This window comes from Salmo salar, chromosome 05 (genome assembly GCF_965601325.2).
Source record: "Salmo salar chromosome 05, fSalSal1, whole genome shotgun sequence".
NCBI lineage: Eukaryota > Metazoa > Chordata > Actinopteri > Salmoniformes > Salmonidae > Salmo > Salmo salar.
In genome coordinates this window covers 68,708,158-68,724,222 of record NC_138295.1, presented here as the reverse complement: position 1 = coordinate 68,724,222, position 16,065 = coordinate 68,708,158, and the positions used below count along the sequence as shown (strand labels likewise).

The 16,065-nt window shown below is 41.0% G+C and overlaps 2 protein-coding genes across 2 annotated transcripts in view; both read left to right on the top strand.

Moving 5' to 3' along the window:
- Positions 1-700: 700 nt before the first annotated feature.
- fbrl (rRNA 2-O-methyltransferase fibrillarin) lies at positions 701-4,599 on the top strand. Its single transcript, NM_001140202.1, has 8 exons — positions 701-790; positions 1,754-1,888; positions 2,006-2,143; positions 2,310-2,575; positions 2,729-2,861; positions 2,950-3,062; positions 3,285-3,430; positions 4,078-4,599. The coding sequence occupies exons 1-8, from the start codon at positions 781-783 to the stop codon at positions 4,100-4,102; spliced, it is 966 nt and encodes a 321-aa protein (NP_001133674.1). The 5' UTR covers positions 701-780; the 3' UTR covers positions 4,103-4,599.
- A 1,350-nt stretch (positions 4,600-5,949) lies between these two features.
- The window catches only part of LOC106605641 (dual specificity tyrosine-phosphorylation-regulated kinase 1B), a 69,493-nt gene continuing 59,377 nt past the window's right edge, over positions 5,950-16,065 (top strand). Inside the window, exon 1 of the mRNA XM_014201511.3 lies at positions 5,950-6,688. The gene's annotated coding sequence lies outside the window, so the exon portion shown is untranslated. The remainder of the gene's footprint in view (positions 6,689-16,065) is intronic.

Below are 16,065 nucleotides of genomic sequence, written 5' to 3'. Positions count from 1 at the left end.
TTGGACAACTTTGTTGTATTCCTTTGTAAATGTTAAACATTGAGGACGTTCCATGATAGTTTGATACAGCTATTGCCACCATTATACAGAGTTCTAATAGCACCAACAAAAAAATGACCAAACTTCAAATGCTTAAGACAATAAAAAATAAAATTGTGACTTACAGTATTGTGAATTTTGTAAATTGTGACTCCTTCAATTTAGCTTTCTCATTAAGATCAATATAGAGCTCAGCTACCTCACATCTCCTTAATAAACCAAGCAATTTTCCATAAGTAATACAGGCTGAGTGGATTTTACATTTCAGCAGTAGCCAATATTTCCCATATTCTGCATTAGAGGTAGTTACATTTCCATTAAACAGATGTTTTAAATCATCATGCAGTTATTCAATTTCCAATAACCATCAGAGTATTTCGTATCATCATTACTGCACATTCTTAGTCAGCCATATGACTTTATGATCCGTCAGGACTGACTGTAGGCAGTATTTTACCTCTACAGTGTTGGGCTCAAGACAAGAAAGTCAGAAATTATTGACACCCTTGATAAAGATGAGCAAAAACGACTGGGGTGTACTTATGGACGTCCAAGCTAGGTGGCGACAAAATCCCAAGCGTTCAGACCGTGGTGTATCATGGGAAGGCGGAGTCTGATGACACATGGCCACTTTTTTACGTAGTTTCTGCTGAGTCTTCACAAGAAGAAGAAGGTAGAAGAGAAAACCGGGTAAAGGAAATTCAAGCTGTTTTACATTGAGAGCACAGCAATCGACCAAATATGACACCAGGTAAGTTTATTTGATCAATTGAGTAAACGGGGATACATAATCGAAATGCCGGTCAAAGTTTTACTTACTATTATGAAGGCCAAATATTATTGTGAAGTTGTTTAATCTTCCGGCCTGGTGCTGCGAGCAGTAACGTTAGCCATGGTTTCTCTCACACAACTTGAACAAAAAGTAAATAGTGCATATAGCTAACTATACAGTTACAAGTAGGACGTGTTTGTGTTCAATTTCACCTAATGATCATTCATATTAAAGTGTTTGGACTGTATTTGCATCTGCTGTGATTTAATGCACATATTCCTCAATGTTGAAGCCCACATGGCACGAAAACTAAACACGTGTTCATAAGCACTAACGTTAGCTAAGTAGTTAGCAAGCAATCTAGGTAGTTATTGTTCGCACACAACACACGTATTCTTGTTTATATTGCCTGAACGTGGTTTGGGTTTATTTGAGTGCCTAGCCAAGTATTTGTTTTAACATTATTGGCACATGTACTATCAACATGCTAGCATTGGTAACCAGGTCATTTATTAACCCATTGCATTAGCTAGATTCATGGCCTGCCATGTCATACTGTTTACCCATTATCTTTGGTTTACCACTCGAGCTCAAATGCAGTCTTCTAGTTAGATGGCAAACTAACACCGAGACATACAAACATATTGAATGTTCTGTTCCATTTCCAAGTTCTTTGTTGTACCCCTTTAATCCGCTATTAGGGTATCAATTCATCACAGGTGGTGAAATTAACGTGTGTTTAGTTATCATGGCTGTAAGACAAATAAGCATGCATTAGTTGTTGGGATCTATGATTCTATAAGTAATCTGTACTGTAACATGCACCATAAATCTGAAGCATCTCTCATTCATTTGTTTGCACCAGGCCCTGGCAACATGTCATGTGCCATACACATTTGAATGTTAATCTCCATTTTTCACAATCTTTCATCTTCCTTTTAGGATTCAGCCCTCGGGGTGGTGATCGAGGAGGCAGAGGAGGCTTCCGAGGAAGAGGGAGCTTTGGAGACAGAGGTGGTGGACGAGGAGGTTTTGGAGATAGAGGCGGACGGGGAGGATTCAGAGGCAGAGGTGGTGGTAAGTCAAATAAAATTTAGCTATGTTTTTAGGTTGGATTCCATGGCTGAAAGTTGTTTTCCGCACGTGGTTCATTTGGGCAAGAACTGGACATTAAGTGTTATTTCCCTGTTACAGGAGGTGGATTTAGGTCTCCAAGTGGCGAGGGTGGCTTCAGAGGCCGTGGAGGTGGTCGTGGCACCCCCAGGGGTAGAGGTGGACGCGGGGGCTTCGGCGCGGGCAGGAAAGTCACAGTGGAGCCTCATAGACATGAAGGTGAGTGGAAAAGTTGGGGAGCTGTGCAATACAAGCTGTCTCCAGCAGAGGCCTGTAGTTGCACTATTGTTCAGCAGCACCCACTCTACACGATTTCTTCTGAAGTGTAAACTTCCAAATATATTGGAGTGTTGTAATTTCATACGGCTCTTTTTTCCGCCTTCAGGTGTGTTCATCTGCCGTGGTAAGGAGGATGCCCTGGTGACAAAGAACATGGTAATTGGAGAGTCTGTGTATGGAGAAAAAAGGATGAATGTTGAGGAAGGAGAAACGAAGATTGAGTACAGAGCGTGGAACCCTTTCCGGTCAAAGCTGGCAGCAGCCATCTTGGGAGGGGTTGACCAGATCCACATCAAACCTGGCTCGAAGGTCATGTACCTGGGAGCTGCATCAGGGACGACAGTGTCCCACGTGTCAGACATCGTTGGACCTGTGAGTATATTTTTTTGCACATAATCAGAACTCATTGGTTTAGTTGGGCTACTCGATAATGGTCTTGTTTAGAACAATTAACTATCACAATGAAGTGTGGACCTTCATTCCTTTGACCCCTGTACATGTAATGACTCTTCCTCTGTTTTGCAGGAGGGTCTTGTGTATGCTGTAGAGTTCTCTCACAGGTCAGGGCGTGATCTGCTCAATGTTGCCAAAAAGAGAACCAATATCATTCCCATCATTGAGGACGCCCGGCATCCACACAAATACCGCATGCTTGTTGGTAAGTCATCAAAATCATACACTGATGCCAAAATACTGTGGTGGTTTATGTATGTTTTACTAACTCTGGCTGTACCCTCTTTGTGCAGGCATGGTAGATGTCATCTTCGCTGATGTGGCCCAGCCTGATCAGACCAGAATTGTTGCACTCAACGCTCACAACTTCCTCAAGAACGGAGGGCACTTTGTCATCTCAATCAAGGTAAAACATTGAAACTGTGGAAAAAGCTGTTATTCAGAGTTAGTGGCGCTATCTTCTGGAATACTATTCTTAATTAAGCAGGCAGACTAAGATATTAGATGTTGAACATTTGCATTGTGCTGCAAAAGCTTTTGATTTTAGGAGCAACCTAGATTACTGTTACTGAGGGCCAGTGCTTCAGGTGCAGTGGGATTAAAATACGTTTGTCTCGTCTCCCTCCAGGCAAACTGCATTGACTCAACGGCAGCACCGGAGGCTGTGTTTGCTGCGGAGGTGAAGAAGATGGGCTCAGAAAACATGAAGCCCCAGGAGCAGCTGACACTGGAGCCTTATGAGAGAGATCACGCCATCGTAGTAGGAATCTACAGGTGAGGAAATGCTTGTTTATAAATATAAACGGGTCACGTTAATTGAAAAGACAAAATGCAAATAAGTATCTTGCTGCGTTTTTGTAAACGCAGATCTAAAATGCTGCTTATTGCAATTTTCTGCAAACACTAATTTTGCTTCAGTGGCACTTTTCCACTCGGATGACAAACGGTACATATTCAGACAGCGTTCTAAACTTCAAGCAAAACCTTAGGAAATGTAGCTGGCTTCATTATTTCTATGATAAACATAGCAGAAAATACCGTTCTTTTTCATTGTAAGCACATTTACTTGTGTGGCTACTAGCCAAATAGCATTGCACTTCTGTTGTCTGATGAATTAAGCTATTTTGTGCTGAATGTGTTGCACCCCCTGGTCACTATTGAAGGAACACAAAACTTGCTTTAAATATAAAATGCAGCTGAAATGGTTTAAAATGCATGTTTGTTTATGGTCTACATTTTGTAAATTCAGATTTCTGAAATCTAACACGACCCCTGATTTATATTTAACAATTTTTCCTGGATTTGTTGCATAAATTCATCTCTGTAAATCTGAGTTTTGGCATCAAATTCATTTAAAAGATTTTACCCTGTCGAATGTATTTTCTTTATAATATGAATTTATAAAATATTCCTTCTTACAGACCTGCCCCCAAGAATAAGAAGTGAACTGGCCCTTAGCAGCTGTGGCATAGTGACTTTTTCTGTGGACCCACCTCTGCCATGAGGGGTGGCGCGTGTGTGCGCTCAGCACCGGGGCACTGATTGGACCCCCACATGCTTACACCCATATCTGAACTGACCATTTTAGTATTCCTGTCTCCAGAGCTCAGACGGTTGCTTGTCTGTCGCTTTAGAAGTACATAACTGTTTTTTTGTGTCTGGGGAGAGGGTGTTGGGGTGGAAATCACTTCGCTAATTAACTCTGTAGTGCCATGTAAAGTACTGTACAGAGGGAAAGCCTGATATGTTGATTTAACTTTTGTTTAATATTCACATTTGTAATCTTATACTTTTAAAGAGCAACTATTTCTGTTTATCATTGACGTCAAAGACAATTGTTTTTCCTTGATAAAACAAGACTATGGCTTACACCTATGTGTATGTTTCACTTAAATGTGATTATTGTACCTTGACTTTTTTTATTAAAACAGTATGTGATTGTATATTTTATTTAGTCCTGCACTTTAAGACCTGGTCAGAGGAACAATGTGTTATCATGACATAAGTTATGGTCACTCAGAACTATACTGAACATAAATATAAGCGCAAGTTGAGTGAGTGCGCAATTGGCATGCTGACTGCAGGAATGTCCACCAGAGTTGTTGCCAGGGTATTGAATGGTCATTTCTCTACCATAAGCCACTTTTTTGGTGGAGAATTTAACAGTATGCCTGGCCTCACAACCACCGACCGCGTGTACCCAGGATCTCCACACCTGGCTTCTTCACCTGTGGGATCCGCTGAGGGGAGGAGCAGGGTGCTGAGGTGCATTTGTTTGTAATAAAGCCCTTTTGTTGCGAAAACAGATTCTGATTAGCTGGGCCTGGCTCCCGTTACCTACGCCCCTGCGCAGTCGTGAAATCCATAGAAATAATTTATGAACTCAGTAAAATTGTTGCATGTAGCTTTTATTTTTGTTCAGTGTAGTTTGCTATGGGTTAACTTCGTGTAAACGCGCTTTTGAGTAATGACAATTGTATTCGCCGTTACAAAATTACGGTTTCTATAAGTGCTGGTGACTAGCTGCTATAGTAGTACTAAAACAACCTACACACCGATAGTGGCAGCTCGTGCGACAAAAGCCAATTTTCATCCCAGTGGTGACCGCCGCCATTTTAAGTGAGTAAACGACCATACAGATTGGTCAGTGGTTTTCGTCAACGCGCGAATGAGGCGGGTAATTTGAACATGATTGGTGCTTAGTTGATGGGGATATTATGAATCACTGATGTTAACTAGTTAGGTGCTGGTAGTATGATAGTCCCTCAGAAAATGTGCTAACATTAAACACTCTTTCGGGTTTCAGGCACAGAATGTTTCAATTAAGTGCTATTTCTAATTTACCAGTATTACGGTAATTTAAATAGCTAAACATATCTAACAGCATTACGTGAATCTAAATGTACTCATTTAGCTAGTTTGTTCGCTAAGGTGCTAACCGTATTGGCGATAACGTCAAGGTTTGCTGTTGTTCAGGAAACATGCACGAGCTTGCTAACTATGTTACGGCTAGCTAGCAACGTTGGCTTGGTACTTGCCGTAGCTAACTCACCCTTAAACTTAATGTTCCTCTTTTAAATGTCGAGGCAGGTTACATAAAAATATATTACTACTGCGTTAGATTATGAACAGGCTATCCATGTGATGTTTAATTTCACACCAAGGGTAGTAGATAGTTTGACTGTCGCAGGTTTATTTTAGCGGCCATTTTGTAGTGGGAATGCAACTCAAACAGGCGGGAACGAGCTTCGTGTCGAGGGCGCGCTTTTCGTGCAGACCCTCGTCTAAGCGATAGCTAGAGCTGTCTGTGGTGTGATCGAGATTAACGAGCAGAGAGGGGGGGACCCTTGCGAATGCACATCGCTAGTTATAGCGGTGCAACTGAAATACCCCAATTTTATTTTAATCGTTTATTTTTTATTTAAACACTACTCAACCCCCCGTTCACCACAACATGCAACACGTAGTTAGATATTAGTACTAACAGTTACAGTGAAAGCTAGCTAGTTAGTTAGCCAGCTAACGTTAGCTAGCCTCCCAGACTCAGCAGCTACGATAAACCCAACGTTACCCGTTTGCTAACGTTATATGGTTTCTTAAGTGAAACAGCGGCCACGAAAGAATCAACGGGGAGATAATGTCTATTTTGGATGACAACCTAGCCATCGCCATGCTACCCAAGCGGTACCACATCTGTTACCTGTGAACTGCTCAATTAACTAGCTAGCTTGCGCTGCGCTAGGCGGACCGCGCCGAACCTCCGGTTTCATCCTGCGCTCTTGCTGGACTGCGTTTTGGAGACTAAACTCACTGAAGACCCGAGTTTTGACGGGGATTTATTGCAAAAGACGGCACTACCCTCTCGTTATTAGGATATCTCACCCATCAGAGGGGTGACAGTTTGGGGGTGGGGGGGGATTGGTTTACCGGTTTTTATTCTGCCCGGTACCTGTGGTGGAGGCTAGGACGGAGGGAGAGAGGGAATACTGATAATGGCTGCTCCGGGAAGCTGGAAACGAACCGCCGCCTGAGGTAAGAGAGAAGCTTGGTTTATTCACTCACTGGGTTTTAATTCATTTGTTGTGAAGATGCCTTTTTTTGTCATCAGTCGTCATGTGTTTGAAGAAGACCATGATGATAAACTGACATCCAAACAGCACCTTCCGTACCCTCCCATGTCCTCCAACCTTCAGCATCAATATGCCATTTCAATCACTGTGGTTCTAGTTAATTGTACAGGACATTCATTTGGCTTGTAACATTATTTATCGATTCGTACACTTTGTGGACAATTGAGCAAGTAGCTACATTTCCCCCGTAGTGATGCCTTGCAATGTAGATCATCAACGTTGGTTGTGATTCGCCATGATGGAAAACTGCCATAGACAGCTACAATGTATCCGAGGCTAGTTCATACTATCCTTTTCCATCTTTTAGAATTCACATTCTCAGTAGGAATGAAGTAGGATTATCAAAAGTTACCCTGCCCAGTAGTCTCAATATTTTGTATGGGCAGTGTTGGCCATGTAAACTGTCCATGAGCATGCCTCATCATGGACTTATTACGATTTGATGTATGACTGGGATATCCTCCCATTTCAATGCATCACATAGCCACTGTTCCTACTTGTGGTAAAATTGAGAAATGATGGATGCCATATTCTAAATCAGCCTAATTTTAGCTGGCTAATTTTATCTGCAGTGTTTCCTTTAACTAGCTAATGCAAATATTTTAAAGAGAATGTCCAAAAGCCACTGCATTGCTGCAAACTGCATTTTAGAATTCACAGCAAGACAGCGTGGAAGGGTATTGTAATCTCAGATGAAGGCTGTGGGTGGTGATTCAGGAAAAACTGATACATTAAAGAATGTCATAATTATATATATATTTCGATTTCTGTATGAAGGATGACATTACAACCCTTGGATCTTCATATGTTCACACACGCGTATGAATTGGGAGTGACATGCAGTTTCTGATGAAATTGCCACCTAAGACTCTGAAAAGCAGTCTGTTATTGTGTATTTGTTGGTGAATATTTTGAATAACCTTTGTCGCAAAGTCATACCCTGGATAAATCTCGGTGCCGACACCCTTGATTTCCATGTAGCATTATGAGCAAGCCCCTTGCTGTGGTGCTGAAGTAGAAATGCCGGTTCAAAATGGATTCACTTTCCTCTATCCTTACCATGTTGGCTTCATTCTCTTATGGTTACCACTGCACCGAAGTGAAACCGTTATTACACGTTAATGCATACGTCGTTATGATTTGTACACATCAGAATTTGATGTATTTTGATCTTAATGAATGTATCCCTCATCCACGTCCATCATATGTTTGTTAACCCTAACCAGAAAAATCATTCCCTCGTTAGTTTTTAGGTGAAAGGTTGGGTGCAGTTTGACATTGTCTCTAAGCTACTGAGTCATGATTCTTTCTTGTAGTGTTGCATGTCCTCATACATTTGGAGCATTAAAATGGATGATTCTCAGTAAATGTTGTATTTCCAAGTTGCATAGATGATATCCATGGAATTGGTCAATGTCATTTATTATGGTTTAGCATTCAGAACCATATTATGCACATTTGACTGCATGTGACAAGGACCCATTTATTTTGTCAACAGCTTTGCTGAATACACAGTTGTGATACATTCTATTGCCAAGATATTGAAAGACCAACTTGAGTGTGCATTACATCCCTCCATACCATAGCTTCATGTTGTAGGGGTGAGAGAGAAGCTCTGTTCGAGGTTTCTTTTGGTACCGGTAGCAGAGTGACACGCTGTTGACAATGGACTGGCTGACTAACTTCATTGTACTGAACCTTGATACGACTGTGAAGTGCAACAAGTTGGTGTTGACTGGTCACCAAAATACTGACTGTGTGAAGAGGTGCTGTTTTGTGTCAGTCAAGCTGGGTGTTTGTGGGAGTGTGATTCCGGGATGATGAGATGCTCGCCTGCAAGGATGACTTTCCGGTCATGTTGCAAATATGTATTAGAGCTCTCATGAGCACTTTGTCCAGTCAAAGGGCATGCCACTGGTTTACCGGTGAGCATGTGTGAAAAGTTTGTGCTGGCGTTTGCAGGTGCAAGTTGGCGAATATGTGTGTGTGTCATGAAGCCTAGTAGCGATCATGATGATGATGGGGGTGGCTGTGTGTAATTCGGACTCTTACTTGAATTTAGTAACTTTAAACCAGGTACCGGCTTGTCACCCCCACTCCCTTCCCATGCTCTTTTTCTGGTGAACCTGGCACTGGTGAGGCAACATATCGCTTGTTTGTCTTTGGAGAGACCACTTGAGGGGGCCTTCCCCATTCATCTATTGATTTACTCCTGAGTTTGATAGCTTAGGGAGGGGTTGCAGGGGACACCCACTTGCACACAAGTTCACAGTCCCCCGCCCCCACCTCCCAGCGTTTACACGGTGGCAAACTTGATATACAGCGTAAGCAGTGTCTTGCCTGTTACCGAGACGGCACAGTCCATAGCCCACGCTTTTCGAGGCAGTCCCCTTTGAGCACAAGCCCTTGAAAAGTGTGTTAGAGAGGGACTGGAAGGAAGCAGGACCAGGGAGCTTACAGTAGAATGAAAGGTTGCACGTGGACTTTAGTAGGGCCTGGAACGCTACTCGGACCGGGGTTGATTGAACTGCAGCCTGTCGGTCCCATATTAAACCTGCCCAATACGCCCCTTCCCCTCCCTATTCTACTCCTGTCCAGCAATCCTAATGTGACTTTGCCCTCAGTGTCTCCATCTCTCTCTGAGAGGACAACCACACCCACTTCTCCAGTCCTCTAAAAGTACATTTGATTTTGATCTGGCTCTGAATGAACCCATTTCCTGGTGCACAGCAACTTCACTACCTCATCAGTACTCAAGTTTCCCACGTGCAGTGTTTCCCCTAACATCACCCTCATCTCAGCCTAGATATGTTGTCCTGTATCTTGTCTTAGAATAGTTTTTATAGAAAATGTTGTTTTTAGGTGCCACTGGATACTGATTTTGGGGCCTTCAGTGTCCCTCTGAAGATAAAATCTGGGGGACACACTGGTGAGTGTACCAGTACGTTCACTGATGCTCTCTTGGTCACAGACTATATGAGGTCTCTGCTTGCACCTTTGGTTCATTACCACCCCAGCTTGACTGGCACGTGTCTCAGTGAAGTTTGAGTTTCAAGACTAGGGTACCTGCACAGTGTAACCACAGAGTTGGCTACTAAACCTCTACTTCTTCAGCCAATTCAACATCTGATCAGCTTTGTGTTCTTAGAATTGTGTTTATAACTCTCAGAACCCCTAAGGTAATGTTATGGAAACTGGAAAATGTTGAATGTGAGAGAAGGCAAAGGACATTCCGTATGCTAGGTCAGTCAGTAAAATCTGCATAAAGTGAATGGTAAGATCAATTTGCAATGGAGGAACGCTTGGAATGGATTCAATCAATGGCATCGCATGTACGTTTGTCATCAGTCATTTAAGTGAGCATAGCGATCATAATTACATATGTTGATTCCTCTTTGATTCATTATATGTATTAACTACAGTGATTAGCGTGACCATAAAAAATAAAATTGTTTCATCTAGTTTTGAATGAAAGCTATTGGAGAAAGCCCAGCATCTTAAAAACTGAAGGACACTACTGTAATCCCACAGTTCCAATTTCTCCCCTGCTGTTGCCAGGAGCAACCAGGCTAGCTACAAGAAACCCACAACATTTCCTCACTCTCCCCCCTTCTCTCTTTCCATTGAACCCATATCCTCCTTTTCAGGATACCTTTTTTCTTGAACAGATGTGAATCAAGGTATATTTTAAGAACTGAGGTGAGGGTTGTAGATGATACCCACCAAGTCAGAATTAAAGCCCAGCCTTGTGGTACAGACCAGTAACTGAAGTGTAAATGCTCAGTCTGTTTAAAAACTAGTGCGTCTCTTCTAGGTTAATTGACAGCTGCAGACAAGACCGCTGAATAGTTGGTTGGTGGTTACTGTAACATCCTGAGCGGAGTCAAGCGTTTGGACACACCTACTCATTCCAGGGTTTTTCTTTATTTTGACTATTTTCTACATTGTAGAATGATAGTGAAGAAGACATCAATACTATGAAATAACACATGGAATCATATAGTAACCAAAAACATGTTAAACCAATCAAAATATATGTTATTTTTGAGATTCTTCTAAAGTAGCCACCCTTTTCCTTGATGACAGCTTTGTACACTCCGGTAAAAAGTTTACCATGGTCCCCAGCCATCAATCTGTACGTCTCTGCTCTCTTTGCTTTGATCTGTGGTTATGTTTTAGCTGTATTCAAGCTTGCCGACCATAACCGTGGTGGTTGGCTAGGCTAATAGCTAATTAGCCAGCCAGCTAACGTTATATATTTAGCTAAGATTACTCTATATATCTAACCTTCTTTGATAAGAATTAGGTGTTATGTATTGGTTAGATGGTGTTATGTATTTCTAAAACTTTGGTTTACTTTAATGTAGCTGTAAGCTAGGTGTTAATAGCAACTGGCAGACTCGTGTAGCGCTAACATAATGTTAGAAGGCATGTAGGGCTAACGTTAGCAGGCTAGTTGGCTAGCAACCTTGCAAGTTGATTTGTAACAAACTCATACAGTATTAGCTTGTAAATTGGCTGAAAATGTAATTAAAACCAAAAGTCATGAGTAAAAATGATTGGTTTAATTTGAAATTACTGTATTTCTGTTGGAGTTTAAATTATAGGGAATAGGCTAGCTTGCCAGGTTCTCAATATTACATCACCCCCCCCGGGAAAAATCTTTTTCCGACATGACTTCGGCATTATTCGGAATTCTGATTGGTTTTATAGAATAAATAACTAATGCAAATCCATATGTTACATGTGGTTATATTTATGCTACCTACCCTTTTTAAAACTGAATCCAACCATTTTAAATCATTTATTGAACTTAGTAGGGAGTCAACTAAATGTATTAAATTAATTAATTAGCCCAAGTTTATCATAAGACATAAACAGAATGCAATAGTGATTCGTATTTCCTGCAACTTTCTGAAGAGGCAACAAGAATTCCCCGTCTGTGTGTGTGCTAGAGGTCGACCGATTATGATTTTTCAACGCCGATACCAATTATTGAAGGACCCAAAAAAGCTGATTCTGATTAATCGGCCGTTTATTTATTAGTATTTTTTTGTGTATTGTTTTGTTGTTGTAATTTTTAAAAATTATTTATTTTATTTTGTTTATTTAATTTTTTTATATATATATATTTATTTATTTGTAATAATGACAATTACAACAATACTGAATGAACACTTATTTTAACTTAATATAATACATAAATACTATCAATTTAGCCTCAAATAAATAATGAAACATGTTCAATTTGGTTTAAATAATGCAAAAACAAAGTGTTGGAGAAGAAAGTAAAAGTGCAATATGTGCTATGTAAAAAAGCTAACGTTTAAGTTCCTTGGCTCAGAACATGAGAACATATGAAAGCTGGTGGTTCCTTTTAACATGAGTCTTCATTATTCCCAGTTAAGAAGTTTTAGGTTGTAGTTATTATAGAAATTATAGGACTATTTCTCTCTCTACCATTTGTATTTCATATACCTTTGATCCTTGGATGTTCTTATAGGCACTATAGTATTGCCAGCCTAATCTCGGGAGTTGATAGGCTTTAAGTCATAACCAGCGCTGTGCTCAAGCATTGCAAAGAGCTGCTGGCAAACGCAGGAAAGTTCTGTTTGAATGAATGCTTACTAGCCTGCTGCTGCCTACCACCGCTCAGTCAGACTGCTCTATCAAATATCTAATCATAGACTTAGTTATAATATAATAAACACACAGAAATACAAGCCTTAGGTCATTAAGCCTGGTTCCTCTCTAGGTTTCTTTCTAGGGAGTTTTTCCTAGCCAGCGTGCTTCTACACCTGCATTGCTTGCTGTTTGGGGTTTTAGGCTGGGTTTCTGTACAGCACTTTGAGATATCAGCTGATGTAAGAAGGGCTTTATAAATACATTTCATTTGATTAATATGGTCAAATCCGGAAACTATCATTTAGAAAACAAAACATTTATTTTTTCAGTGAAATACGGAACCGTTCCGTATTTTATCGAACAGGTGGCATCCATAAGTCTAAATATTGCTGTTACATTGCTGCAATGTTATGTCATAATAATGTAAAATTCTGGCAAATTAATTACAGTCTTTGTTAGGAAGAAATGGTCTTCACACAGTTTGCAACGAGCCAGGCGGCCCAAACTGCTGCATATACCCTGACTCTGCTTTCACAGAATGCAAGAGAATTAACACAATTTCCCTAGTTAATATTGCCTGCTAACATGAATTTATTTTAACTAAATATGTAAGTAAAAAAAATATATACTTGTGTTTTGATTTTAAGAAAGGCATTGATGTTCATGGTTCAGTACATTGGTGCAACGACAGTGCTTTTTTCGCGAATGCGCTTATTAAATCATCACCCGTTTGGCGAAGTAAGCTGTGATTCGATGATAAATTAACAGGCACCGCATTGATTATTTGCAACGCAGGACAAGCTAGTTAAACTAGTAATTTCATCAACCATGTGTAGTTAACTAGTGATTATGTTAAGATTGATTGTTTTTTATAAGTTTAATGCTAGCTAGCAACTTACCTTGGCTCCTTGCTGCACTCGCGTAACAGGTGGTCAGCCTGCCACACAGTTTCCTCGTGGAGTGCAATGTACTCGGCCATAATCGGCATCCAGCCGATTAATCGGTCGACCTCTAGTATGTGCGGTACGCGCCACTTTGTGTAGCCGTTAGCGATGATGCTAATGAAAAGTCTTCTGGTAGATAGAAAGGTTTTCCCAAAAACCTTCTCAATTAAATGTTAACTACAAAGTAGCCTATGCTTACCTGGCAGAATAAGATCATGATTATTTGCATCAATCGAGTGGGTATTTGTTTTTCACATGTGCGCTACAAAAACACGCTAAACAGCCTCATTCGAGGTGTGCACTGGAATTGAATTAACTTTTCCCAGATCTCAAAAGTTGTTTCCTTGTGTGATTTAAGCAAAAAAAAAATAACAGATTTTTATAGCGCCCTACTTTAGGCACAGATCTAGGATCAGCTTAACCTTAAAATGCAGAGCTGCTTTTGTACGTCATTCATTCATTTACATATCTCCCTTCCTGTCTGTCCGCTATCCTCTATCATTCATCTGTACCGAAGGTGTAGGTCTTGGGTTTTGATGGTGACAAACTGTTTACTGATCAGTTTGGTGTTTGTGCAGTTCGAGGAATAGGACACCTGACCCCAGATCAGTGTTTTTAATTAGTAACTTCCAGAAAGGACCTAATTCTCACTTTCTTGCCCTGCCCCTGTTAGTTTCCTGTCCCCTTCAATGCACTTTTCTCTCAGTTCTTCGAATGGCTCATAAATGACTAATGAAAGGCAACACACACTACACTGGCTCCTTCACCACTGGCTGACAGGTAGAGGAGTGCTCAGCCTGGTTCCTGACTGGGGGATGGAGATCATCACCTGTATGATGATCAACCATCATCATACAGGTGACCTGCCAGCCAGGGATATAAGGTGAAATGGTTAGTGGTTGTTATCCTAAACTTGTCCCGTAATGAACAGTTTTGATTTATATTATAGCTCCTTGAGAACTGTATGTAGTCTTACTACTGTGGATTGTTGTAGATCTGTTGATTGTCTTCATGAATCCTGAATAAATTCCAAAAAGCTTACTACCCTGCCACAGGTCACTGCTTCCCCCCACAATATCAGAAAGTTGTCTCTTGAGGAGGCCCTGGGTCATTTCCAGTATGTAGGTGTATTTACACTATATATGGGCGTACATGGGGTCATTGGGGTGGTTGATTAAGTGTGTGTGTGTTATGAGTGGTTTATTAAGCCTGACGCCATGTTCCCCTGTCCTTGTTTGTGTAGTGGTAGGCACAGTGGCTTTTCTGAACAGTGCTGGGCCTGTTGGAGAGCTGACGGTGTGGTGGACAGGGCCCTGGGTGTGTGCCCTCCTTTGGGTGAGTCACTGCTGGGCTGAGCCTGGCTGGTCTGGGGCTCCAGTCTGTCCATTTACCTTTACTGGAAAGTGGTAGTGGACTGGAGAAATGAAATGTTGTTCAACCCTGGGTCGGAAGACTCACAGAATGTGAAGGGCAGGCTTTTGCTTAAGCCCAGCACCAACACATCTGACTCAACTAATCAATATATCACCAAAACCTTTTTTTATTTTAATGTGTTAGTACTCGTCTGGAACAAAAGCCTGCACACCTTTGGTTCCTACTAACCAGGATGGAAGACTTGAGGGAGCAACTCCACTCATCACAGTCAACATCTCACTTTCACTCTGAGAGGGCCAGACTTTTATGTTGTTGCCAGAGTAGTCCATAATCACTCTAAGTGTAAGGTGGACTCTGTAATCATTGGATCTTGTGGACAACCACAGATGCTAGTTGTTCTGTAGCACAGCTCCCTCCCAACTGAACAGCTATATTATGGCTGGTTAGTTTTTAGGTTAGTATTCACTTTGAATGTTGATCAGTTTATTTGTAGAAAATGTGTAACATCACCATGACTAGGGCCAGTACATGTGTCCTCCTGGCTAGGAAAAATGAATGTGACCTCCTGGCTAGGGCCCTAAGCATGACACCTTTCAGTCCATAAAGGGTGCTTGTTTAGCTATGTTTAACCATCTTTGTCAGTGGTTCTGTGGTCTACTTCCATGTTGCTGAAAAAGCCACGTGATGGTTTTTCAATACCGTTAACTATTTATTTATTTAGTTTTTTGAATGAATACCTTAGTCAACTTGCGCAATACATTAGGAGAGAAAGAACATTGCGTTCTTCATTTCACCTGGAACGTTATTATGAAGAATATGGTAGTCCCCAGTCACGTGTCATGTGGTGTTTGTTTACAAGCACACAACAACTAGACACTGCCTTGTGAGTCACTCACTGTTGTGCAGCATGTGCCAGGTGATCTAATTACAGTATGGAATTCACAACGAAATGTTTGCCTGCCAAATATCTTATAACTACTAAGTTAACTGGCTAAAATGTGCTAAATGCTCTGCAGTTGTGCATTTGGTTTGCTATTTAGTAGCTAGTTAGCTTCTTCCAAAATCAAGCATTCACTTGGTAACAGCAGAGAATACCCTTCTGGATCAAGAGCCTTGCTGGCTAATATTTGAATTGTACATTCAGCAAACTGTGACTATCAATTTTTTGTTACTTGTAGAGTTTAGGTCAGAAACTGTACAAAATGTTCGCAATGCGCTCGCTAGCATTTTCTATGGGATTTTACATGTACAGTTGAAGTTGGAAGTTTACATACACTTAGGTTGGAGTCATGAAAACTAGTTTTTCAACCTGTACACACATTTCTTGTTAACAAAC

Coding starts and splice junctions, on each gene's coding strand:
- fbrl (NM_001140202.1), top strand. Junction 2,862..2,949: donor CAAATACCGCATGCTTGTTG/GTAAGTCATCAA, acceptor CTCTTTGTGCAG/GCATGGTAGATGTCATCTTC. Junction 3,431..4,077: donor ATCGTAGTAGGAATCTACAG/GTGAGGAAATGC, acceptor TCCTTCTTACAG/ACCTGCCCCCAAGAATAAGA.